General features: G+C 45.1%; 1 protein-coding gene across 1 annotated transcript in view; it reads right to left on the reverse strand.

Annotated features, from left to right (window-relative positions):
* Positions 1–27,821, reverse strand: part of ISM1 (isthmin 1) — a 42,686-nt gene that overhangs the window by 5,914 nt on the left and 8,951 nt on the right. The window contains exons 3-5 of the mRNA XM_061989655.1: positions 11,726–11,962; positions 3,342–3,609; positions 217–360 (exon numbers count right to left, since the gene is read on the reverse strand). Coding sequence (XP_061845639.1) covers positions 217–360; positions 3,342–3,609; positions 11,726–11,962 — 649 coding nt within the window. The remainder of the gene's footprint in view (positions 1–216; positions 361–3,341; positions 3,610–11,725; positions 11,963–27,821) is intronic.

Here is a 27,821-nt window from a genome sequence, read left to right on the forward strand (position 1 = left end):
TGAAAGCAAAACATCCCATGCACCACATCGACTGCTGTAGCCTACAAAAGGCCTCTATTTAAGTCCCAGGGGAGCGCAGACTGCGTCAAGCAGCATCTTATTAGCTGGCAAAGAAGCTGCCATTTCACAAATGGCCCTGAGAACCAGCGTGTCTCTTCCTAGGGCACTCCAGGCCCGTGCCCACCCCGTGCCCACCCTTCACCCCCCCAGGCACACCTGGGCAGTTGGGCCTGTCGCAGCTGCGGGACTCGGTGGCCGTGCAGGCGTAGCCGCAGGAGCGTGTCCGCTTCTGGCTGCCGCTCCCGCACGTCACGCTGCAAACGGACCAGGGGCTCCAGTCTCCCTCACCGTCAATGTAATCTGTGTCACAACAAAGATGAGGAAGGAAATGAAGAAACAAAACTCTTACTACCCAAAACTACTGTGTGGTGGTTTTTATTAAGAAGGCAAAACAAGAATGGAATCCAGATGTGTCTACCTGAAGCTTGGGCGGAGGGCCAGGCGTAAGGCTGCTGTTTAAATGGTTTCACACTCGCTGCTCCTCAGGGAGACGCGTGCAACATTATTTGAAAAAATATTTCCTTTCTCTTTTGACCTTTTGGCAGCTGAGAATCCTCAGCTGCAAAGCTGGGTCATGAACTAACAGTACACATCTACTCACATAAACTCCCTGTATGCAGGAATATGTTTTCCGACCACAGACTAATCAGGCCCAGGATAAATGAAGTTTGCTTTTTCTTCTCTTCAAAGCACACGGCAAGAACACAACACTCCACTAACTTTTAGGATGCACTGAAGGTTGGGCTGTGGGAGGCTGAGGCTCACGCATGCAAATGGCAGTTCTGTGCTTCAGTCCCTGGAACAGGCAGCAGATGCTACAGGAATATATGTGTGTTGCACACAACCCAAGGTGCACTTTGCAGCATTTCATGTCAATTGTTAACATCAAATCTGACTTTTTACATGCAGGAACCTTCTGAGAATGAAACGTGACACTAGACAGACAAGGATGAAGGATACCAAGGCTGCAGCAGCGCAGCTCAGTGCCACTGTAAGTATCACAGCCCCTCAGAACTCATCTTGGTTTCCCAAGTTACCTGTTGCATATCCTACCTTGTGAAGGCCACTAAATAGAGGCCATGAACCAACCCCAATTGTCTTGCCTTCCCACTGGCCTCCCCAGCTGAGTGTTGTCTCTTGCCAGGAAACGTCTGGCTTAATGGATTTCTCTGCAACCTACTGGAGACATCTACCTGACCCTGTGATCATAACTCACTGCCTTTGCTCCTTTGAGTTAAAGCAGCACTGGTAGCAAAGCAAAACTGGGTTCAGTGAGTGCAAGCCAGCCCTGCTCTATAGCTATAGGCTGGACATGAGTGCAGAGGCAAGGCACAGGTCTGATCCCTCTGCACTGGCCTCAGTGCTGCTGCCATCCCACCGCCCCCGCTGCTGTGCTGTCTGTGGGCTTCCTGAGCCGCTCAGTACAACATGGAACTTGATTTGTACCATATGGAATGGTTGATGACAACTCTGTGGGGTCCTATTAAACATTTACTGCCAGGAGTAGGAGAAGGTTATATGTGTCACTCGTAGCAAGCTGCCTAGATGCGAGTTCCTCGTGGCAGGGACCTTATATGCTTCTCCTCCTTTCCTTACCCTGCTGGTGGTGAGGAAACCACGACACATGAATCAGGTGTCTGTGGTGTGATGTGGGTGGGAACACGGCTACCGGCTGTGTGCACAGACCCGCCACGCTGGGATCTGCCTGCAGGTGGGCTACAGCACTCTGAAGGGGCAGAAGGCATCTTAGCAAAATGTGGTCAGCCCTGTCTCCCTGGCCCTGATCCCCTTCCCAGCTCTTTTCCAGCTCTGCATTGCTTTCTCCATGTGGCTGGTGAGGAAGAGGGAGGGTGAGCAAGTGCAATGCTTGTCAAAGAGCCTGGGAAGAGCAGGCAGAGCCACACGCTGCTTTTGGGCAAGACAAGGGAGACACAGCCGTGAAAGATTTTAAACAGGTCAATGTGTGGAAGTAGCAGAAAAGCCCCACACAGCCAGGATCTGTTCCTACATCCTCCTGGCCAAGGCCAAAGGCATGTGACATTTTAGGCTAGTCAGGACTGGAGTCTTTTCTAATTAGTAGGGTGCTCTAGTGTAAGGCAGAGAGCTCTAAGGTAGTTTTTAAGCCTACTTATCTAGTGTTTATACTGCACTATGAAACACACAGCCTCTCCTATTAAATATACCATGTCAGGTTTTCAGCTGGAGCTGGACTTGCTCTTCCTATTTTTACATTTGTAAGTGCTACTACTTTTTTCTACTATAATTATTTATGCAAGCAATTTTGTTTTACTCAAGTGAATAACTTCCTAATACAGGGGTTCTTGGCAATAAAGTCTGCCCACAAATAAAGGCAGGTGCAAAAAGAAGCGATAGATCTAATCTTCTGGTCACAAAATCTAATACATATATAGATATATTCCATGAAAAGTCACTCTCAATTGTTAAAGCTCTAGCACTCAACCAAAACAAGAGAAAAGTAAGACTGAACCCATACACGACAGCCACTCAGCAGCTGCTACAGAACTAACAGGAGTGCCAAGGGAAAAGTACTGGGGCTTTCAAACCCTGCTCTAACTAAAACCCTCCTGTATTTACACACCATTTCAGCCCGAGAGGCTCTGTGCTACCTGTGAGCACGTGTTCAGTTTGCCTGGCCTGAGCCACTGCCACGTGATGGTTGCCTTTGAGGCAGTGAGTAACTGGAGCTCCTCTCTGTTTCTAGTTTCTGCAACCGTTTCATACAACAAGCTGAAAACAATTGTTTTCACCATGACACATCTGGAAGAGAATCACACACGCAAATACACAATGTTCCTGCTGCACATGCCACTCCCCACACATGCACCAACACAATTCCTCCTCTTTGTGCATCCACCAAGCACTACCACGTTTCAGATCTTGCTTATTTATGCAAAAGCTCTGTTTTGATTCCCAAACCGCTGCACGGTTCTATATTTGTCCTTCTCCTTACTCTAAAAATAAATATGAGACCTTGTTTCCTTTGCTTTTAAAAAAAGTACACTTAGGACTAAAAAAAGCTCCTCTTTTGGGGTAACTGGTATGATTTGCAAGATTATAGACTTACTGGTGGAATGCAGCTACCACAGTACGGCCTTTGCATCTGCACAGATTTGTGTTTAAAAGCCAATGAACAAAAGCCACATGTTGAAAAATTCTGCTTTGCTTGGCCTGCTTTCAGCGATGCCTCACCACTCTCATTTCCCCCAAACTCCTTTTTACAATCCCAAGATGCCCATCAGAGGCCCGGAACACGAACTCACCATACTCGGGCTGCTCCTTGGACCCGAACGCCCGGTGACTGGGTGCGTGGCTGTCCCACCCACCCAGAGGGCTCAGGAAGTTGCTGTCCTCCGTGGTGCTGTCGTACTTGTAGTCCTGGTCCCCGCTGCTCATGCGAGTCAAGGTGGATGACCTCTGCCACCAGTTTCGCCAGTCGGGCGATGGGACGGGCCAGCTGGGCTTGCTGCTCTCTTTCTGCAGGTCCTTATCTGTCTCGGTGTCAGGGCCATCCACCACTTCAATGGTAACCTGTGGGATTCAAAAGGACCAGCCTGCCTGTCAGTACCTGCTCCTAGGCAGCAGGGAACTTTCTCTACAGCAAAGCCAAAGGCCCGGCGTTGCCGTGCAAAAGGGGCCGTGCCATACTGTAGGGTTCACATCTTGTCCACCATATGGGGATTACTGAACCCAGAGACAGGCAGCAGCTGAGCGATTCCTTCTGCCCCCTCTGCTGAATCAGACCGTGGAACAATGGCTAGGAAAACTCCTGCACAACATAATAACCCGTGCTGGGCCTAAAACCTTTTCTGCCTTGCGGGGAAAAGATGTTTAAACCCAAACATATACGGCCAGGAAAAAACCCCAAACCTGTTACTCCAATTACGCTGAGCCTGAATGTGAAGCAAGTAGCGTGCAGAGCCTGTTCCAAGGGCTTGGACTGACTCAAGACAGGGCTGAGTCAGTCCACGAGTGTGAAACTGGGAGCTGCAGCAGCCCAGGTCTCTGCTGTGCCCTGCAGCGCCAGCCCAGCCCCTGGCACAGCCTCCTTGCAGCACCGGCACTTCCAGCGCACAGCGGCACGGGCTGGCACTGCCCGCTGCAGCCACGCTCGGTGGGCAGCACAGCCAGCAGCTCCTTCCGCCATCACCACGCAAGTCACTTGCTGGTAATCCCTCTGAAGCAGGTCTTCTCTGTGCTGGAGATACATATGATATACAATATGCTTGCAGTTTCTCCAGAAGCCCAACGCCAAGATGCAAATTTGCTGCCCAGTTCCCTCGCAGGCACCACACATGTCAATGTAATTCTGCAGAGCAACAACCCTTGATTACTCGTTTTCTGTGCTGAACAATGTGTCATTAGGAAGGTTCTGGATAAATACTGTGTGTGTGTCCAGGTGGACACAGGAACTAGCCATCTGAAACCTTGGCTCTGTGACTCATGCAAGCATAGCCTGGCCTAGGTATATCACAAAATGCTCTGATGCTTCATGCTAACACAGGTCAGAGATTACACAGCACTGGCTAATCAGTCATGATGGAGGTGCGACTGTCAGATGTACCTATAGTGTTTAATAAGTACAGGTGTACTCTTTATGTCTTATAGCTTTACAAAGTAGCCCCCTTCAAGACCGTACTCCGTGACAGTGAGGGTGTGTAAACCCAGAAGAAAACAGAATAATGTCCTGTTGTTAAGCTAAAAATCATTTATGGGGCTTTATAGATTTGCATTTTGGGTAAAAGGTTTTTAGTTTCATACAATAAGTAAAATCACAAGACATAGGCAAGAAAATGAAAGGAGAGAGTGTCCTTGTTTCTTCAGCTGCCTGTGATCCAGAGAGGAGAGTGCCATAAGAAGCAAACCAGAACTGCTGCCACGGCCTCATAGCTGCAGACACAGCTGCACACACAAGCCAATGCCCACTCATCCTTTAGTGGGAAAAGGAGATTTTTGCATCTATTTCATGCTTTCCATTTGACCATAGACCATTGAAATGAAACAACTTTGAGGCTACAAAGAAGAAGCTCTACTGGGAGAAAGAGCAAGAGTGAGGGAAAGTGCAGTTGTCAGCCTAATAGCATCTTTACACAAGAGACGTTTTACTCCCAAACTAAATATGGAATTGGAATGATTACTTCATTAAACCTCAGTTTCTACAGACCAAGAATTAAAATGGATTTCATAAGTTGGAAAACATCAGGGTTAGTTCAGGGATTCAAAATTGTTGCATCTATCCAAGCAAAACAGAGTTTTCACAATAACTGAAAGAAGACAGTGTTGCTGAGCAGCTACACTGTGTGCTGCTGGCCAGGCACAGGGCTTCTGCTCTGCCCACCTGAACATGGTCGTGACTCTAGAGCTGTAGTAGCAAGTATTTTGAAGACCACATGAACTCTGTAAGCCATGACTCAGCACAGTGAAACACAAAAATCCAACCCCAAATCAAACTCTCTCATAACAAAAGGCAAAGGGGCACTTGATAATCATTCCATTTGCTTTGGTAATCTGTAGTTACATCAGTCAGCGTGAGCTCACCTTATTTCAGCCAGGTACAGTTTGAAGAACCATAGGGATGTGCTTTAAAAATACTTACTCTGGATGTCAAGTCAGTTTAAGCAAAAGAGGGTTTGTAGGGACAGAGAAGTTTGTGCTGAGCACTGTACAACATGGGGAAACAAGGCAGGTGTCACACACAGGCTTCAGGGCTCTAAGACCTCGTTGGAGCTCCAACAGCACTGCCATGGCATGTCTGTGCAACCACACATCCCTCTTCAATCTGCTTTTACTACCAAGGAGGCTTATTACAAAGGCCTTTAATATGAGCTTTCCAACACACAGCTACTGAAGCACTGAACATAACAGAAGTAAAATCACAGAGACTGACACACACCTAAATTCCTCCTGGCTGTTTTAAGCTTTGATTACCAAGTTGTTTGGTTAAAAGACAGCACAAAAACCATAGAGTGAAAGAAATTCTATAAAGAATCCTGGGACTGCCTGAACTGCCACTCTTGGAAATTAAAAACCAGACAGCTTCTATCAAGTGTAGTTCTGTTTGCTCTCAGGGACCTGGCTCTGCCCTGCCCAGTCCTGTTTAACTGCAACGCACCTTCCAGAAGCAAGGAGGATATCCATGAACAATCCTAGCAATCCCTCCATGGCATGACCCAAAAGTTAATGCAGAGCTGTGAGAGGATTGCTCCCCTAGCCCTGTCTGAAATTCTGAAAAACCAGCATCCTGTGAATTCTCCCCAGTACTTGGAGAGAGACTCACAACATTAGCCCACGGCAACTCATATACGTACACACCATACATGAACAACTCGCAGATGTGCCTCTGGTTTGATTGGTTTCTGTCCTGGGGGTTGTTTATAACAAGGAAAAAAGAAACCAGATCTAGAACTAGAATCAGTACAAATGGGCATTTAATGCAGCTCTGGAAAAGCTTTCATGCCATGTCACTACTCCAACAAAAACATGTTCTCTCAAAAGCTAAAACATAGACCTGGTTTAGGATTTCTGTCTTGGAGGCTGTTTTAAAGACTTCATTTTCTCTGATTTATTCTCCCAGTGATTATCAAAACTCTAACGATTCTCTGTTTTTTTTCTGAAGCTTCTCAAAATGTCTGTGGTAACACGGTTCTCATATAAAATCCACAATCGTCTCCAGAAGTATTCATCCTAAAATGAAGCCACTTGTTTTATGGTTGTGTGAGCTACAAGTAAAGATGTTCCTTTAAAAATGGTTTAAAAGGGTTGGCACAGGTACCTTAAAACAACAGACATGGAAACAAACCTATCAAGCACAGATGTCTTCAGACACCAACATCCAATTTTCTCCTGGCCAAAAATATATGCAGAAGATAAATATCATCCCTGCCTGCTGGAGCACACAAACTGCTCTGTGTCCTGTTTACTGAGGCAGTTCATGTGAAGGGTGTAAACACTGCCCTGAGCAACTGGGAGATGATGGGTCAGGAAAAACTATGTTTGCAATATTGTGCAAGGGGTTGATCCTATGACATTTCTATCCTCTGCTTCCTTCATGCAACCAATGCAAGTTTGCAAGGCAGAACCTGCCATTCCATAAAGGTGTGAATGTGCAAGTCAGCAAGGAGGGAACCGTGACAGCGGAACAGAAACGAGTTTGTTGTGAGACACTGAAATGGTAAATTCAGGTAACAACTTCAGTTACAATTATATCAGTGGCGACACCAGTTTACTTCTGATGATGCCACAACAGCTCACTCAGAACAGTTTTCTGGATTTGATGAAAAGTGAAGGACCCTCCAAATTTGCTGTGAGCAAAGGTGACAACATGACTTGAAATCTGCCACTTGTATTTAAGGCTGTCAGTCCTGGCTGCACTCTTTGAGCCTAACCGAAGCTCAGAGTCAGAAATCCGGTCTGAAACCCAGCCCTGAGTCTTGCACTCTGCAGCAAGCGCTTGTTACACTGTGACATCAAGAAGTCTGTGCAGGAGTAATGACAGGACTGGTATTGGAAGCGGTTTAACCATGGCCCTCTGGCACCCTGCTCTGCTAGCCCAGTCTCTCCAGCTTGCTAAGAGGACTGGCTAGTTCTCAGCATGGCTACACCGTGCCGTCCGTGCTGCGGCTGCCCGCAGAGATGCTCTCGGCACCAGGGAGTTCTCCATGGTACAGACCCAGCGCAAGGACTAAGAAAATGAAGACGTGCTCACTGCTTTCCTGGGTCTTAATGCTAAGTACAAATGCTTTGCTACCACCTTAAACTATTAAGCCTTAAAGGTGTGACAAGAATTACTTGCTACTGGAGCCCTCCGACTCTTACTGCGCCAGACTAGGGATGAGATGTACTGGCCAGAGCTCACTAGGACAGATACTACCGAGTCTTTTGTGATGATACCAAGAATGTTGCTTGCCAATGCAGAGAAACCAGCAGCTTCAAATGACAAATAGAAAGGCTACCTAAAAAATACATCTAGCACAATGTGTTAAAAGTGACATGTGCTGTAGATGGAGGGGAGGAAAACAGCCAAGGGTGAACCTGGAGAAGAGTCGTCTGTAGTCTGCAGTTCTTTTTTTACAAGGAGATCATACACTCTCCTTTCCCTGTAGTTGTGTGTGTCTCTACACTTGAGGCTTCTGTGTAGATGTTTTTTTAAAGAGAAGCTAGAAGTTGAATATATATCAAAGAGAATATATAAAGCTAACCCAGCAGCACTGGAGTGGTTTAACTGGTGGATACAGCACACAAGCCTCATGCAAAATGATAAAGACAACATATATCACCAAACAGGCAGCATTTTCTTCTGGCCTAAAATGACTTCATTCAACTACTTCCAATCCTGTGAGTCAGCACTATAATAATCACAACAGATTTAATATCATATACTGATTTACTTCAGCTTTCCAGGGTACATCAACATGTGTTTAGGATAGGAATCCTACCTACTCTGCACAGTTTCTACTTGGAACCTGTCACCCATCCAGAATGTTCAACACATCCATCGCAATGGGAACTCACCCGGCTGCATTTCAGGTATACTGGTTGTAAAGCTCAATTCACGTTCTCTGAAGAGCATTTATAGCAACAAAACGCCTCTGTGCAACAAACAGACAGGACTTTTCTCTTTTCTGCTCACTTGTCATGGTGTTGAGCACTGCTGGGAAAGCACCAAAGCAACAACAAAAACATCGTACTACCTGTGACAGTACACATGCCTGGGAAACAGGGAGGAAAAGGGGATGGACCAGAGCAAGAGTTCACCTGCAGGTTGAAGCAGCTGGCCCAGAACAGAGGATCAGCTGCAGAGAGAGCTGAGAGGGTGTAAAGGGCTGTTTGGAACAGAGGAGAAAAACCCATCTGAAACAGAAAATAAGCAGGTTCTTGTACGCCTCCCATGTGACACTGTTCTGTTCCTCAGGGCTAAGAACAATTCTGTCTGACTGTGAATAATGACCCTGCCCAATGACCAGGATGCACAGGCATCCCTCAGCTAGCTCCTCAAACGAGTGCAAACCTACACAGGTGGGCTTCTCCACTTGGGAAAGGAAAATGTGTGACCGGTTTTGTAATCACCTCCTCACCCAGAAGTCTTCCAGGCACCGACAGAACTGTTAAAATGACAAAAAAAGAGGAAACCAAAATACCCAACAGCCAGCTTTCAAGCCATGGCAGCTACTGCAGTTACTCACAGCCAAGCAGAAAATGCCCTGTGAAATGACAGGAGATTTTACACTGCTCACACACCACAGACAGGCCAGGCAGGGCCAGCCTGGTCTTGCATGCAGGGAATCAGACTGCTGTGTTTGGATTACTGCAGCTCCCACCGCTCTGTCTGAGGTTTCTCTAGAGGACAGTTGAATATACTTTGATTTGATTACCACCTGACAAACACAGTAGCCCCTGGGGACAGGTTAATTCCGTGGATTACTGTGTGATGGTGTTCTGACATCCAACACTTCCTGAAAGAGCACACGACCAGGGCATGATACAGCAACTGCCATCTCATGGGGAACCCAAGAATGGCCATAAGAAAACCTCATGGGAATATCTTTTCAACCTTCTTTTCTGGGCTGTTTCATCTCTGCTTATTAAGTTCTTTTTCATTTCCAAGTATAATTTCCCTTAAAAATGTTATTTTTGGTCTATGCAGGTTTGTAGCTTAAGAAGCTGTAGGTCTTTGAGAAGTAAATGTGCCCATTGTGCTAGATGAACACACATGAGCTTTTTTTCTCCTTTCCCACCTCACTTTCCCAGGATGACTTTTAAATCAACGCTCCCGGGACTGGAAGTTACAGAGCCTGAAGCCATTCTGCAGTAAGAAAAATGAGCACTGATTCTGCTCTCACCTGCCAAACAGCTGATGAGAAATTTGCAAGTCAACAAGTGTCCTTATTTCCATTCAGGTCAGTACTGTTTAACGAGCAAGACTTCACTGCAACCCTGTTTGTCCCGAAAGAGTAGGCCACCTGTTACAACCTTTAGGCAAAGAAAGAAACTTTAATTGACTCTCTAATGAATTAATGGGAGTTTTATCTCCACAAGGCCTGGCCTGCTGCAGGACTGTCAACCAGGAACGTGAAGAAGCCTTGTATATCCCCATTCGTGCACCAAAGCGAGCAGAGTAAATACAATGCAGAGCTTTGGGAGCCTGTTTCTGACAGAGCTGATCCCTGCGCACAACAGCTCTGGCGTTAATGTTGCCCAATGTTTTCCAGTTTACAGGATGAGGCTTCCCAGTTCTCAGAGTCCCACAAAACTGCTGACAAGGCTGGCTGACATGTTTCTGAGATCAGGTGGTGGAAAAAGAGGTCATAGCAGAGGCAGTTACTCTACAGACAAGCCAGGGAAACGTTTCCATCTCATTTATCTGTTCCCTGGGTCTAAACACAAAATGCTGTTACCAATCAGTGAAAGTTTGTGTTTCCTCCTGTCCTCTGCAGTTTTACATGCTGTTCAAACAATAGTGTTACACTATTTACCTCAAGTCACAATCAGGGCCCCCATAGCTTCCTGACCTTCCCTTCCTGAGGCTTTCTGCAAGGCTTCTCCTGGGGTGAGGGGTGTGTTACGGTCCCCACATGTTGAACATCTTTACTACCTTGGCCCATCAAGCATTTGGACCCATGCTTGATGCAGATCTGTTAGGCCTCTTAACGTTGCAAGCCATCTGTGATGGAATGGAGGGCCAGCTTGGACCCAGCCTGTTCTGCCTGATCGTGTTGGGCTCTCACCAAGAGATCTATTAGATATTTATGTACATCCTTCTTAGACATATCAAAAGGTTGGTACTTTTTGTGGGCTGGGGGACTATAAAAAGCCAGGAATTCATTTAACCAGAAAACCAGTTCTATCAGTGCGTTGTTTTTATAAGCACATCTTAGGCAGAACAACATTTCAATGCATTGTTTTGGTTAAAAATGACTGCTTATAAATGCCAAATTTGTTTTAAGGCTCTGAATTAAAAACAAATCACTCATTTTTTCCTTCTCCTAATCCCTGAAGCTTCAAGATGCAAGTGGCTTCTAAGAGGCCATTCCAAACTCAAGGCAGTTTGGGGAATAACATATAACAAAGTTCCTTGCAGACAACATTTTTTTTACTCTAGGCAACTGCTGCAGAAATGAACTGTAAGTCTTAGTTCCATACAGGGGACAACAATTTGAGCTGAAACTTGAAGGCTTGTTCCCCCATAACCTTTGGGGATGGTTGCATTTTATGATAGCCCACCAAAAGAGAATCTCTTCACAAACAAATTTTGCAACAGAGAATTGGAAACAGACTCCAAAATATCCATCTGATATCAAGAAAGGTTATATGTTCTGAAATGGCACCTAGCAAAGATGGCTTTAGTATTATAACCAGGTCTATGCTGATCCCCACACATATGCAATCAACAGTATCCAAAGACAGACCTGGAAAAAAATATCTGTGCATTCCCTTAAGACAAAAAAAGTCTGTGTCATATGTACTTTGAATATATAACATTGCATTGCACTGTGTTATATTATATACATTCTGTCTTGGTGCTATTGGTAGAGAGACAAGGAGTTGTGAGTGTGTGCCGTGGAAGCCAAGCTGAAAAGTGGTCTCGGCTCAGTAAAAATAACGTGCAGCTCACAAAAACCCAGTGTCACACGTTAACAGGGATTTGTACCTGAATGTTGGGATTCTGCCCGTTGATGTCTGCTTTTGACAGGTCAGGGAAGTTTGGGAGATCCAGGAGGAAAGATCTGGGGCCGTCTCTCTGCAGGGACGTGTGCTCGTTTTCCTGCCGGAAGCGCTGCTTGGGGAATGGCCGGTGGGCAGCCTGCAGGTCAGGGTATTCTCTTCTGTCCTCAGGGTTCAGGGTGAAGCTGTCTTCAGGAGAATGGTCATCTGCAGGGAGCATGTTCTGAGGGAAAAAGCAGCGCACTGTAACACAACTGGGAGAGTGTGAGCCCTGTCAGTGCCCCCGGCTCCAGCCCCACAGCTGCTGCCGAAACACAGAGCATTTACGGCTGCTGCTTCCGAGGGTGCTCGTGAGCCTGCATCTGACTGCCACTGGAGCACACTTGGTTCCACCAGTGGTGCACATCTGTGACCCTCCAACACCAGATAAAACCAAGTCAGCTTTAGGTGCTTAGCTCTTGCAGGCTCCTGTAACATTCCAGCACCTACACATTGACACGAGCTTCCAACTTAAAGCCAATCTGGAAAACATGAAGCTCTGAAGCAACTCCTGGCAAATCAAATTACATCACATGAAACGTGTCCCTAAAATGGTGAAAGATATCTTTGTTATAAATTGTTTGGGTTAGCTTTGTTCCAAAGTGGAGCAAAGCCCCTGCCTGTCAGGCACATGGTACAATTTATGGTATGAAAAGATCCCGCTGAACTGGCAGCTTCCCCCTCTCCCCTCAGTCTGCAACAACTTCCATCTAGCTGTCCACGTTCCTCACCCATGTTCCTCTCTGGTCTTGAACATCTGAACCTTCCTTCCTCTGGGATCTCATTTTCATGTTTGCCTAATGGTGGGATTGAATTTCACCAAGTGTGGGTCAGCGGTTAATGCTTTTGTTATTGCTGAGCGTACTTTTGGGTTTCCTAGTACATTACAGCAGGCTGCCTTCAAACCAGTAGCGCTGCTGCCACCACCTTTGACCTCACCAAGGAGATACATTTAGTATCAAAACACTGGCTCCCTGGGTTAGGACTGGCCTGGGGACTCAGGGGAGAAAAAAACAGCAGAGAAGTCCAACGTTCTTCTGGCTACAAAAAACCCGCACGGGGCAGATTCGGCACAGGTTTTGCTTTCGACTCAGCTGAAAAATTTTAGGGCTTGAGGTCTTAGTATGACTGCCTGGGGAGCTTTTCTTTTCAGTTCATAAAGAGACAGCAAGCATGGAGAGGGTAAACACTAAAGACTGATCTTTTAAAACAAGCACAATTAAAGTGGAATGGCCACATGTGGTTCTGGCTCTACTGAAGCATACTTTTGCCAGCATTTCTGGTTAAACACAACCTCCATGCAGCTCCCCTGGCTCAAATGAAGCCAGCATACCTTTTTTTAAGCTCTCAGAGAGATAACAGTTCCAATGCCTTTTCTTTTATTTTGTGTTTATTTGCTTAGAAGGTCCTAAATCGACCTCTGAAGAGATTTTACAACATCATCTGTGCATGTTACCGGAAAATATTGAGTTAAATCAGCCAAGATTTAGGAGTTACTCTGGGACTAGGTGCAACCGTCTCAAGCAAAACCTAAAGTGGTTCTCCTTTGCCCTTCTTGCTGCACTGCAATGGCAGACAGCAAAATCAGATTTACCACAGTGAGTGTTGTCTCCTCTTTGTTAAAGACCAGGCAGGTCTTTCAGATGTCTTTGGGGGCCACCCATTGACACCCCTCTTATTCAATATAAAGTAGAAAGCACATCACAAGCTCTGGGAAAGAACTTAACACATCAAACACAACTGACCTGCAAACTTCTCAGCCCTCAGGATCAAATGGCTTCTCAGTTCCATCTGACTAACAACAAGGTGTAATTGTGCTGGCATTAAATTACTTCACACAGGAACCAAAAAAACCCTGTGCTACTTAACTGCTTTTTTTTCTGGAGTTTCATGCCCATAATCTTACCTTTATTAAAAATAAAGTGAGACCTTATTAAAAAGTAATGAAATTCTCACATACAGTTTCATCCCTTCCCTCTCTGCTTGCCCCTTCAGGAGCATCCCCATTCTCCACACTAACATTCCAGCTAGAGCTGGCCAAGGGCTTGAGAGACCTGCACTTAATTCTCTGATAAGACTCACTGTGTGATCCTGGCAGGTCATGGGTCTGTCTGTGCCTCGGTGGGGATAACAGTGCTTCCCTTCCTCACTGTGATGTTTGCAGGGAGCTCAGCAACTACAATAATAAGGGCTATATAAAAAGTTTTTAATAGTATCAGACAGATGGAATATCACATGGAGTTAGTTAGAAAATTGTCATGGTGAAGTAATGACATCAGGCTGATCAGGCCCACTACCAAGCTGCTTGGGGCAGGGACTGTCATTAATTACAGACTGAATGAGTTGAGGCTGTTCAATGTTAGAGAAAGGGAGGGAGGACATGATAACTGCCCTAGAGCCAGGGCTGCTGCAGCAGGGAGGGCGCTGGGCCACTCTGCTTGCTCAGGGAGGGCATGCTCAGAAGAGCCCGGTTCAGCAGCTGGCACACATTTACGATGGCAATGACAGCCAAGCTCGAGAGCAGACATTGGAGGGGATGTGGTTTGTCTTTAAGAGCAGGGCTGACTAATACCTGGCAAGAACACCCCACTGACAGGTTAAACAGTGCATCCTCTGCCTAAAAGCAGCGTTATCTCTTGCAGCCCCTTTCACGCTTGGACAACCCACGCTGTGCCTCCTTGTGCCTCATGCTGCACCATCAGCAAACAGACGTGCTCAATATCCATGAGCTTCACTTATCTGCTCACAGTACAAGTAAAAGATCACTTGTTTCCAGTTACTAAAATGAATCAAATGCCTTTTGGTTTTAGGTAAGTAATTCTTGCTGTAGTGTCTAAATCAATCTACAGTATTATTGGAAATGTGTATTTCTGGTAAAAAGACAAGCTGCCATCCATAAAAAGAGAGCTTGAGCTGCACATGGAGAGAAGAATATGGGCTCACTCTGTTCTACTGCATTAACTTAGGCAAAGGATATTCCAAGGCCAGTGGAGCAGGAACAAGAGGCAGCCTGACCACAACACTAGCATCCTTTCTGAAGAAAACGGGGGGTGTGTTCCAAAGATAACAGATGTGATTTAATTCATTTCTTTTTTATCTTTTTCAGGAAAGGAGATTCTTCTTATTTCTACATCATTCCACATATTTTTACTTCCCACTCTTTAGTAGTAGGTGTAAACTGCTTGTATTCCTGATGGCTGTTGGGAAAGCAGTGCTGCCTGCCTGCCTGCCTTTAGAAGCTATGCTGCTTCACTCTGAACTACTGACTCAGTTTCTTTGAATTTATGACATTTCTAATTCAGGCACATTGGTTTCTTACCCAAATGATGCATCTGCTCTAAACATTTTAAGAGAAATCACTTTTTCCCCTTCATTTCACAGGATTATTCTCAATTTTCATACTTTCTGTGACAACGCTTTTGAGGGGTTCCTGATGTTTGCTGTCAGCTACAGTTCTGCTGCCCCGTGGGATCAGATACTTACAGCAGTTCCTAATACAGACTCAGCTGAGGATTTCTGAGTGTTCTAGAGCAGGAACACATTACTCATAGCTGTGTGACAACCAAATAAACCCTGGAGAACCTGTTGTATTGTTTGTGTTACAGAATAAGACGTTGCCACAGCCAGCACTGAGAAAGGGAGAGCAAACAGATCAACACGTGCCCATTCATAAACCAGGGAAGAAGAGCAACTCACAGGGATTTTGTGAAGATAACTTCAAATGCTGGTGATGCAGGTGGGACTTGCAATCACAGCAGGGCTTAAGGCACCAAGAGACAACCTTGCATGCAGGAAGGATTTCCTACCTGATCCCTACCTGGTGTTTAACTTCTCAATAATCAAACAGGTATTTTAACTCCCTCCAGCTTCTTCCTATTTTATTTCTCCCTCTGTCCTGTTACACACAGGGAAATGTACAGTTTATCTTCCCCACAGAGAAGTTAAACAGAAACGGGAACTTGTGAAAATCCCAAACCAGGGAAAAATGGAATTTCTCTGCATCTTTAGCAAGTCCAGAATCCAACTCCCTCCTCTCTTCCTTATTTTAATCTCATTTCCAGTTCTCAAAAAACATCCAAGACAGAGAATGTGAGGATGGCTGGAGCTGCAGAAAACATTCTGGAGCAACTGCTCTTTTTCTGTGCTTCATATTTCCTCCCTTCCTTCATTCCCTCCCCACTTGCCAAACTAGGGGCACATTTGTGAGCACTGCTAATTATGGAGTCGAAAGAATTTGGGAAAACTGATGCAACTTCTGTCCCTAAGAGCTCCCACACAGCAAAGGGAATCCAGTACCAAATCCCTGCTGCAGCTACATTGCTTTTTGATTTCTTGTATGCTCCTTTGAAATATCTTGTAAAATAACCTTGACAAGAGGAATTGAATTGAAACCCGACAGTCTGTCAATGCCCTTTCATGCACCTGCACAGCATCTTCAACCACCACCAGCAAGGAAGGTTTGTTTATTGGGAAACTTCACAGACGCTATAAAAGATTATATTGCTATGAGAGACAAAATGAGGCCTGGGGCCTTCACAGAGAACCATTACACCCATTAGGACCAGTTTCATTTCCCACCTGCCTAAACAGATTGTTTTGATTTTGAAGGCTGTCGTGTGTTTCCAGGTTAGTGCTAAATGATCACTTTAAAATTAACTGGTCTGGGGAGGCTGAGTAACACACCAGGACACTACATGAGACTTTCACCTCTGCAATTCCAAGCTGTGTAATGAACTGAGATGATGTAATTCCTGGGGTTTATTTCTCTGGTTTTGGTGAGTGTGATCAGTACAGGACATAGCAGCAAGAGGTATGAGGACAGTATGAGCTAAGCAGACAGGGAAGTTAACAGCTGAAAAGCATTATCAGACATACACAGAGAAAAATTTCTTTCATGATTAAGCCACATACAGTCCAGTCAGTCAGAAGACTTTTGCTCTGTTCTTAGCTCTAGCTTGTGTTCTCTCAGGGACACCTTCCACCAGGCCAGGCTACTCCAAGCCCCCTCCAGCCTGGAGGTGTGACCAGCTCAAAGCATGCAGTGGTACCCAGCCAGCCTCATAGCTCCACTCCAAGTCACTGATGGTTCCTCCCTCCAGACAAAGTCAGACCAGAAGAGTGTTGTGTCCACCATTCAGCTGCTCAAGACACTCTCCTTTTCTTAAAGTGTGCCTGTCCCTCACGTTCACACCTATCAATGAAGTGAAAGGCCTTACTTATCTCTAGGAAGCTGAACAAATTAATTGTGGCAATAATCAATAACAAGTTATAGACAGTCACTGTTAGCAAATCATTTAAAGTGGACTGTGCTGGCTTGCACAGTTGTTTTCACTAAGGGGCTCCAAGACACAGCATCTGCTTTAAACATTGTGCAAGTAGAAGATGAATCACTGACTACAGCCGGTAATAAAAAAATAATTATAACGAAACCCCAAGAGTTCTGTTTATCAGCATCTCTTTTTTAATTTAATAATTCTCTATTTAGTCTGGCAAAATAATAAAAGCACATTGTGTCCTTCCTGTTCTTTCTAATTTGCAGTACATCTGCATGTGTGGCTCAGTGGCTTTGCAAAGGCCAAACCCAGCACCCCACAGCGCACTGCTACGGCAGATATCAGCCCCAGGAGATGTACGGCTCCTCAGGAGATTTTGTTTCTGTGGAGAACAGGATGGAGCTACAAATACTGTTGCAATTAGGACAGCAGAAACTCAAAGTTGGATGTGCCTCAGCAGAGGCCGTGAGGTGCTTGGGATGCCCAAGTATGTACTGAGCCCCCCGAGCTGATTGTGTGCTGTATGCTGAAATAGCTCTCAGGAGCTGCATCTGGCAGAAGCAGAATCTGCAAGCATCTGGGCACATGTACTTCAGAATCACAGCTTTCAAATTTCAGGTGTTTTTTCACACTGGAACCTTCTAGCCCTTATAGAAAATCTTGAGAGCTGAACACATAGCCAGGACTGCAGAGATCCTAAAGCTGCTAGAGCTTCTAGATCCTAGAGCTACTGCTCTAGTAGTGTTGAGGGCCCCTTCACACCTCAGGTTCAGAAAGTCCCAGACCACTCTTTCAAGGCTGATGGTCAATACCAGGACAGGAGCCTCTGCAGGACAGGAAGAGGCTGTTGCCTTGTTGAACCACCTGAGCAGAAGGCTCCTGAGTGCTGGAGCGGCCCCGCTGCCATCCCTCCTCTATGCAGCCTCTTTGTTCACTTGCAGTCCCCAAGCTTTGTTCATCATTCAGCCTCTGGCTGGGAATCTCTCTCACCAAGTTCCCTGTCTCTTCCACATCTGAACTGCTCTGGCATACAGTGTTCTCTCTTCACAGATTAAGAGGAAAACCAACCATACTATACTTGGATCTGGCAACCTTTTGCTACATGTTGTGGACACACATTTCACACAACAGCTATTTTCCATGCTCTGTTGTTTGCTCGTATTTCATGTTTTCCTTCAGCTGTAAAATACAAACAGTATGGTTCAGCTTGAGGTGAAGTATAAACACTTTGATAACAAAAAGGACTTGGTGGTGACTACAGCTCAATGTCTGCTGCAAAAACAACAGAGGCCCTTTAGCAAATTTTCTACCATAGTACCCACTGGTGCTTTGTTCTGCAGCAGATCCTCGGCCGTCCATGGGACGGCCCACAATTAAAACGGTGCAGGGCTTTGACAGATGTTCAGTGCCAAGTTTTGCTTGTAGTCAATAAGGGTTTGCAGTGGCCTGAGCTGGTGGTAAACATTTAGTTGTACTTCCCAAGTCTGAAGATCTTCCCTGTAACCACTGCCTGGCTGGAGCTCTCCGTACAGGACACGTGGATTTAGTGGCGGAACAGGCAAACGTACAACTGAAACGCAGCCCAGCTGTTCCCCTCCAGTAACCTGGGGTGACAGCATGCAAACTCCCTGTAAGTTCTCATTCTTTTCTATCAATGCCATGGCTAAATTTCATTCAATGAGTTTAATCTCACCCATCTTTTGACATCTGCATCATAATTTACACATGGGGTTCCAACCAAATGGGGAAAATCTGCCTTAAGCTCCAACCGAACCCACAAAGGCAAAGGAAAGCCAGAATAGGAATACTTTTGGTACACAACTTTTTTGGTCAGGCTTTGCAGGCCAGCACACACAAAGTCAGTGTGAATGAAAGAGAACAAACATACATCTGAAGTTATTTTCACGGGTTTTAAACCAGGGCCTTTTGCAAGCTTATTCCACTAAATCACTCTGGCTAGGATTTCACTAGGTGAACCGGCTTTAATAAATGAAGTTTTCATCTCTCCCTAGCCACAAGAGTAACCTTACTTGAAACCTTTTCAATTTCCAAAGTTGCCTTCAGCTGTTAAGTTTCCAAGAAACAGCTATTCCCAGCCTCCGTGTCTCCCTCTCATATGCCACTGAACATCCACCCTATGCTTTCAGAAGTGGCTGCGACTCTGGCTGCATTAGCTGGCAGATGTTTTTAGAGACTAGAAAGTGTTTAGTCCCCGTGGACTAAAAGTTACATGATGACTTCATCACACAAGCAAAAGCTAATAACAGGAAAGCAAGAAAGCAGACAAGTGTTATATTCCAAAAACATGATGTTTCCTGTGCTGCTGGCAATACTACTCCTGTGCCTGAAAAAAGGCAAATCACTTGAGTCTTGATGCTCAAAACACACACTCCACTGAATCACGGCGAGATAATTTACTCGACCCTCCCTTAGCTGCCTTCCCGGCCAATACTCGTTTTCTTTTGATGGAAGTTAGTGGGTGAAGGCAGAGGAAAGGCAGTGTTTGTTTATGCTCAATATCTACACACCAACTCCGTGCCTCACAACGGTCTCTGGAACGGGGTTGTTACTACACCCAGGAGTTTACAGCAAAACAGCAGCAGCAATCGGAGCGGCTGCCTCAGGACCCCACACCTCTGCTCCTGCAGAGAACTGCTCCCTCTCTCTAGTAGTTTTACCCTCTCCATTTAGCAAACTTCGAAGCCTGATACATGAGCAACTGGAAGTCATTAGTATAAACGGCATCTGTACACACAGTGCAATAACTGTCTTGTTCTCGTATCAAGACATCAGCAGCGGACATTGTGCCCTCTCTCTACATGTCCCTGAACTGCCCCAATGACAGACCAAGCAGCAGCAGACACACAAGAGAAAGGCCTCCCTCCAGTGACACGAGGGGGAAGAAGAGCGAGCGAGCAGATACGCGGTGGGCTGTGACGAGACAACGTGAAGACGTTTCTCTGTTTAAGAGGGGAGAGGGAAAGGATTTGCCCTGGAGAGAGAAGTGGGGGCTTTTTGTGTTATGAATTCTATGCATGTATATATAAATTTTTCTTCGAGCAGTAAGGGAGAGGGACTATTTCCTAGAGCTGATTAAAGAAGCATGACTCAATTTTCAATTTCAAACGACTCGGGGGGCATTCCAGCCGAGTGCAGGCAGGAAATGAATACCATACATGCACGGAGCGAGGCAGATGCTTTTCAATCTGACACTTACGTGAAAAGCAAATCTCTTCATTTCTCTCTCCCCTCCGCCCCAGGATCACTAGTTGGTTCTGAGCTATTTTTAGGCTAAAGGGTTTTATTTTTCAAACTTGTTATAATCTTAGCATGTGCCTGAAGCCACCCAGACGCCACTGACAATAAACTGCATGGAGAGGGCCAAATGCATCTTTAGATCAGTCCCAGCAGCCAGACAGAGCAGCAAGGTAGAAGATGGAAGAGGAGTTAGTTCAGGTTTGAGATGTCCTACCCTCCTCTGCTGACATGATAACCTGAGCTGTTATGCCAGATCCCAGGGAGAGAGAGTTGCTTCTGTACAAAGAGAGATTCCAAAGCACATACACAGCAGACGTACCACAGAGCAGGTTGGAAGAGCATTTCCTGGTAGGCTGTGGCACAGAACTCACTTCCAGCTACTTAACTGTGCTAAAGTGATAAATACACATCTTTTCTCCTCATATGGCTCTTACAAATAAACTGTAGCAACTGTCATGGGAGGAATTCTGGGGCTTACCACCTGATTGCAATGTAATTGTGGCACGCTCTATCAATGGCAGCAGTGCTGTTGGGGAATTGGCATATATAGCCCTTCTCCCCCACTCAGACCATACACGTGTAAAAACTCAGTTTCAGCTGCATGCTCCTCTTGTATTTGACCATGTAAAAACTTAAATGGGGTAAAGAAAAAGAAAATCAGAGAAGTGGTATTATTCTGGCCCTTACACTGATGTTATGCAACTAATTACTTCATTTGGTGTTGATGTAAGACTGCTATCACTATATTCCTAAGAACATGAAAAAAAATGGTCTTAGGAGAAGGACAAGAGAGGAAGAAAGAGGGGTGGTAGGTGAGAAAGGCAGCTCTGATGTACATTATTCAAAGAGCCATGAATGCCAGATCAAAGAGCCACAATGGGATTTCAGCAGCTTCTTCAGAGCTATTGATCCCTCAAGGGCAAACTCCTTTACAAACTAGGTGATGCCTCTAGCTAGCCAGAACTCCCACCTTATATTGGCTAAGCCTCACATAGTTTGTGTTCATCAGCTGGCATACTGAGGAGAGCAGAGACAGCTAAGGCTGAATCTGGGGCTGATGAAGGAGACATACAGCAGAGCACAGAAGTAGCATGTGTGCATTTTCTGCACCAGATGTTGCCTTTTTAATGGCCATTGTGGTAGATGTTAAATAAAAGAACAGATTCCTCCCTGAAGAGTGGTGAGGCTGGTGACCACGGTGTGCTTTGTCCAAGGACAGACAGCATGCAGTCCCCCTGGTGACAGTCCTGGGTAGGGTTTGTTTGCTTAGTGCTGACTTACTGATAAACATAGAACCACCTCATATTTTGCTGTGGGATGGAGGTGGGATAAGACATCTAAGGACTACCGCAGCTCAGCTGGCAAGTGGTGACTTGTTCATGAGTTTGGACTCACAGGCCTGACCTGAACACCTAGAAGGCACAGGATTCAACCCTAAATCAAGCCCTGAACTGTCCAATGCACTACAGATGGGCACCTTCCCCTTCCCTTCCTTGGGTCAGGTGTCTTTGGAGCCTGGTTGAGAAGCTTCCAGGCATTCTGCCTTATCAGGACAACTCAGGATCTAAGCAAGAGCCACTGGAACAGGGTGCAGTAAAGCAATTTTACCTGGTGCCTCCACGGATGGTTTCCTTGCAGCTCATTTTGAGCATCTGATACAGCGCAGGCTCATTGCTGCTGCCGTTATCCCTGAGAATGCTCTATGCATCCTGCCTTCCACATCTGCTACGTCACACACAGAGCCACAACACTGCTTTACAGAGGATTCATCTCTTTCCAAGCTCTGCTCACAACTCAGTCTATCTGCACTTTGTGTAACTTGGTACCTTACAGGTTTTGATGAAATGGGTGACCCTTTTCCTTCTGCATATTCTGATGGAGAGCTAATGCTGCTGCCATTTAAATGCATATCAAAAGCTCCAGGACTCGACCAGGCTCAAGAGTTCACCCGAAACCTTTGGTGCTATTGTTCCAGCTTGCCTGAAGACACGGCCATAGTGCGGCTGCCCCAGGTTCTCTTTTGATATATATTTCCACAAGTGTCAGGCATATACATATCAACCCCTCTATTCTTCCCCAATAAAAGCCTGGACTCTAAAGCACACGATGAGGAATAGATACTCTATTGGCCAGCTGCGGCGAGCCTTTCATGAATAACGTTGACAACCCACCCCTGTAAAGGAAAACGATACTCCAGAAGCTCTACCCTGACATACATCTGTTTCCCTATTGGAGAAGGGAGTAAGACTGAAAAAGTTAAATGCTGAACACCTAAACAAACTCTGAATGAGGAAGAGGTGCTAGAAGTAATGATGGATGAATCGTAAACCACCTGCAAACGTTAAGATTGCCGTACAGAGTCTATACTGCAAACCTCCAAGAGACAGGGACCGCGCGCTATAAAAATCATGATGAATGCAGGCTTGTTTTTATATTATGGAGGTCCTAATCCTCCTCCTCCTCTGCCTTTGCTCTATTGTTACAACATCAAAGACCAACTGCTGGCCGAGATACAGTCAATATGAAAAGGGCGACCAGCAAATTTACTGCTTGACTTCATTCCCTTTAAATGGAATAGGCACCATGGCCCTTTTTCAAAGTCCAGTCACAGACATATATCTTTTTTATTGGACATCATGTACAATAAAGTGAAGCTGTAACTTGGACCAAAAAAATAGAACACCTTAACAAAAATCCCATGAGGTGAACATTCCTTTATAAAAATATCACTGTGGTTACGTGTTCTGAAAACCTTCAGGCACTCTGAGGGGCAAAAGGCACGGGCTGGCTCAGTTATACTTTAGCTAAGATGCATACCCATGCCTAATATCTAGTTGGTTTCAAAAAAGCCCCAACTAATAAAAAGTGATATATCTAAGCCAGAATGCCAGTGTCATTCAAGCAAACTGAAATGGCAGCATTCATGTCACAAGAATCATTAACTGCTTTGTTATAGCCTGCTCTGTGCAGTGAACCTTTACAGACTTCTTCAGTCCGGAGGATCTTGAAATCAGCGGCACAAAACACCAATATACACACTGCATCCTAAGCAACTCCAGTCTGATCACTGAGGTCGTTGCAAGAGACTTTCAGATGAGAGCTGTACCTGTAGATGTTAAAGACAGGGACAGTTTTTTTGCTGTTGTGTCGCTAAATAGATGCTAAATAATTTCTTGCTATAAAAATTAACAGTGTATAAGCAACTTCCATGCTGTAGGAGGTGAGCATACTGAGGTATTACAAAATCCCTGCTAGTTAGCTGTGGGGTTTAATTGTCAATAAAAGTCAATATTGTGGGAAGCTTTTGTTCTAAGCTATTTAAACTACTGGGTTTTGGGGGGTAACTTGCACGAACAGACATCAGTAAATATTTGATTACTAATGCTATATCTAGACCAAGTCTATATTGATTTTTAAAACCTCCCACTGATAAGTGTGGCAGATAAAATGGAGCAGATTTATGTTTTATTATAACATTATATATATATATATATAAAACATAATAACATAACCTTCAGCAGCTGGTTCCAGCAGAGTAATTAAGGTTTCCTCATGGAAACCTCACCTGCTGCTGGGTTACTTCTAAGGCAAGAAAGATACCAAACCTATGTGACTAGTTTTTAAACACTAGCCTCAAAAAAAATGGCCATGTTATTGCTAAGTCCTCCTCACTGCTCTTTCCATTACATTAGGCTCTGTTGCCAGTTACCTCTGCTTTCCATCGCAGCCTACAGCACAGTTCTGCTGCAAAGACCTCACCTCCTACTCAGCCTTGCTGGGCATGCACAAGAAAAAGTGTTTCCATGACAGTGTCTAATACCTGAAGGAAACTTTCTGGAAGTTAAACCTGGCCCATGGACAGCACTGACTCAGCAACTGTTCCTTAGAAAGGAAGGAATCCACGTTTTTAGAGTGGCCCTGTAAACAGCAGCAGGAAAAGATGGGGCACATTATTTGGATGGATTTTATAGATACATACACTGTACTCCTGACAGTATTGTCACAAGTGCTGGTCTCTGCAGTCATCAAGGCAAAAAGTTTAATCTTCCTGAGGAAGAAGAGCTACCATGGAACAAAACAGTGCAGGATGCTGATGAAACTTACTAGATGGAAATGAATTCATGCAGTCCAGCAAAAGCCACACGCCAAAGCCCAGCTTGTGTTCACGGATGCAGGTTCAGAGTACGTGTGTTATGTGCATATCAGTTCTGCAGACAAACTGAGCTGTGAAGGAGGAACTTCAGCTGAGTCTGCAGCCAACACAAGCCATTGACTCATTTTGCTTTGTGGAAGTCAGTGGAGCAGGGTCAGTTTAAACACACTGAGAATGTAGGTCTGGCATAAAAGCCAAGATACGTTTGCACTTCTGCCTTTCAACATGGCCTGACTCTTAACAAGAGTTGAGAGAAAGAAAAATTCCATCTCCAGCTTTACTATCCCATCTTTGCGAGCACCTCTGTAACATTAAAAGCTTCTAAACAGCCCTTACCCTACAGGAGCTTTGAGGTGAACAACTCCAGCCCTGCTTTCATCCTGCTGACTGCTAAAAGGGAGAAGTGAAAAAAATATGACCCTCTTCCCTGAGTTCTCCAGGCACTGAAAAGCAAGGGCAAAAGGCTAAAGAAGCTGCTTACCAGTACCACCCACACCGAGCATTACGCTGCCACACAACTGACCGCCGTAGCAAGCCAGGGCTTATTACAGTAATAAGTTACATTTCACTGTGTTTTCTTTCTTCTTCTGCTATTTCAAATCGAAAGTACATGGAAATACCAACAGTGGAAACATTCTGCTCTTGCTGATGTATCAATGAGCTCACTACTCTGCTTCTTGGAAATGTTATTCATCTCCATGTTTCAGACTATGAATTTAGCCTGGCATTTTTGTGTCTTCAAAACTTGCTAAATGGCTGTCCCGGAGGCACAATGGTATTACAGTGCAACAGTAACCTCTGCATCATTTAATGCTTCCTTTTGCCACTTACTAAAGCACTTTGTATTTTTCTGCTCTAAGTTATCACTTCATTATTCATTTGTGGCCCTGCTTGCAGCCTCCCTTCAGGCCTGGAGAACTGTTAGGCTACACGCCGTACACAAGCAACACCACAGCGATGGGATCTCAGCACCAAGGGGCTTGGAGTTGGGATTTAAATAACGAAAATTAGAATAAAATGCTCTGCTATAACTGGAAAATAACGCTTCAAAAAGGCATCTTTTATGAAGGATGTTACTCAGTCAATTTAAAGAGCTTTTAAGTAGTCCTAAAGCAGATAGCAAGACAAGAGTCATAACCAAAAGGCCCACCAAGCACTAAACATCACTGTGAACAGAACGAATGAGGCACAACTGGATACTACCACATTTGTTTGTGAGGATGATGAGCAAAACACACACAAAGAAGAGCATAAAGCAACCGACTCCAAGAGTTAAACCTGCTAAAGCTGCTGCATCTTGTCCATTGCTATGCTTTCAGGATATAAGCACAAAGAAAAAAGACACTGCTTCAGTTTATTGTCTGTTTGTGTAAGGAAACATCCAAATTGTCTGCAGATATATTTGCAGCATGAGTGAATCTCCAACATTTTAAACTAACCACTCACAAGAATGTAAGCAGAAGTATGGCTAAATTACTTCCTACTGTTACTTGCATTCTGTGCACTTTTATGTAGTAAAGGAAAAAAAATGAGAAGTTCTTAGACATGAGTATCTCCAAACCTGTGCATCTTAAAAAAACAAAGTGACTTCCAAAGCCATCTTTCCCCCCCGCTGGAATACGGGTGCCTGGGTTGTCAGAAGCCACGTGTAGCCCTCTCACATATTACCTTTTCAAACATGATGAGTATATGTGTGTACTAGGTTGGTGGGCAAAGATAGCAGAGTCTGTACCACTATCAGTGCCACTGTCTTTGCACTTTGCTTCCTGTAATGCTGTCAGGACTGACACAACACAGCCAGAGTTTCTGCCTAACTGACAATTCTTTCATTGTTCCTTGTTTTCTTTGAAGGTTTTTCCCACCACTTTGGAACAATAAGGCATTGATTATTAATATACAGATGCAGTAGATGAGTGTAGAGAAAAAATATCAACTGCTGAATTCAAAACACAGTTCCCAGTCCACAGTGACTGCAACCCAGATTGGTTAAACAGATGTCTCCCCAGTAAATGCATTTCACAGCAGAGCAAGGTGTTAAAAAACTCAGTATGCTGAGGCTTTAAGGACTGGGGCTCAGTTACCTATCAGCATGTACGTTAAAAATCATAAAGGAGTACACAGTGACCAGCTCCAGACAGAAGAATGATGATGAAATTGTTGGGCTGAGGAAGAGCAACAGCAGAGCTTCAGCTCTAGGCCTCCTGCTCTTGTGGTCAGCTGGCATTAAGAAAGGCAGAGCAGGGAAATGCGACTGAACCTAAGAACTGACAACTGAAGGTGAAGGAGCAGAGGAATGATTTTTGTGTCAATCAGATGTCAGTGAGGGGTCAGTAGCAGTGTGGCTGTACCACTGTTACAGCTGTAATGGACCAGCTGTGTTCCTCCTGTGTAAAACAAACTTCTCTACATAATCAGTGAAGACTACAAAATAAAAGCTACTTCAGAACCAGTGCTGATTGTCCAAGTCAGACGAATCAATGTAAAAAGTACCAACCCAACTCCTTCCAGGGTCCCTTTGTACCCATGCCTCGTCTCTCCACTGTCACTGTCACCAAGTGCAATCATAACAGCTCGAGACCGTCTCAGGAATCAGACTCAAACCCACCGCTCCTTTCACTACCATGAGGCAGCCACCTGACTGCCACAGGGCTCAGTCCCTCATGTTAGCAGACTTCCACTTAACCACTCTCCTCTTGCCACCCCCAGCCTCAGAGGTAAGGATGGACAAAGAGAAAGGCTAAAGTAGGAATGTCTCTAGGACCTCTGCCCTGTGGTCTGGCTCCAGCTCCGTGGGAATGGACATAAAAACACCATGATGGCCCAAAAGGAATTTAGAACTACATGCACTTTGCTTTTTTTTTTCACACAAATATCCTGGTGCTATAAAGAAGCTACAAAAATGATCCTAAGTCATGTTCAAAACAGAAATAAAGAACTCCAATAGACTCTTGTGGTATAAAGCACTAGGAAAAAAACTGCTCTGAGTTAGAGTTACAAACTGGAGAGGCACCTTATGATCTAATACCAGGTATTTGCCTGTGATGACCCAAGGTGAGCAGCACAGTAACTGTTGCTGAAGTTCAGCAAAATACACTTCATCCAAATGTCTTGGTCAAATCTGATGGTGGAAGTTACATTCATACCTGCCTAACAGTGCTCCTTGCAGCCACAACAAAACCCAATATTCCTGGATCCCTATTCTAAACTATTGCAATAGCCTTAAATACTAAAAAGCTTGCCACATCCTCCCCTGAAGGTGTGGTACTCTTTTCTGACAGGGATCCTTTAGTCTGCTAGGAAGAGAAGCTTAATTAATACTTTCTGGAGTTTTCCTGGAGCCAGGTTTGGAAAGTGGAAGA

This window comes from Colius striatus, chromosome 2 (assembly GCF_028858725.1).
Source record: "Colius striatus isolate bColStr4 chromosome 2, bColStr4.1.hap1, whole genome shotgun sequence".
NCBI classification, from domain to species: domain Eukaryota; kingdom Metazoa; phylum Chordata; class Aves; order Coliiformes; family Coliidae; genus Colius; species Colius striatus.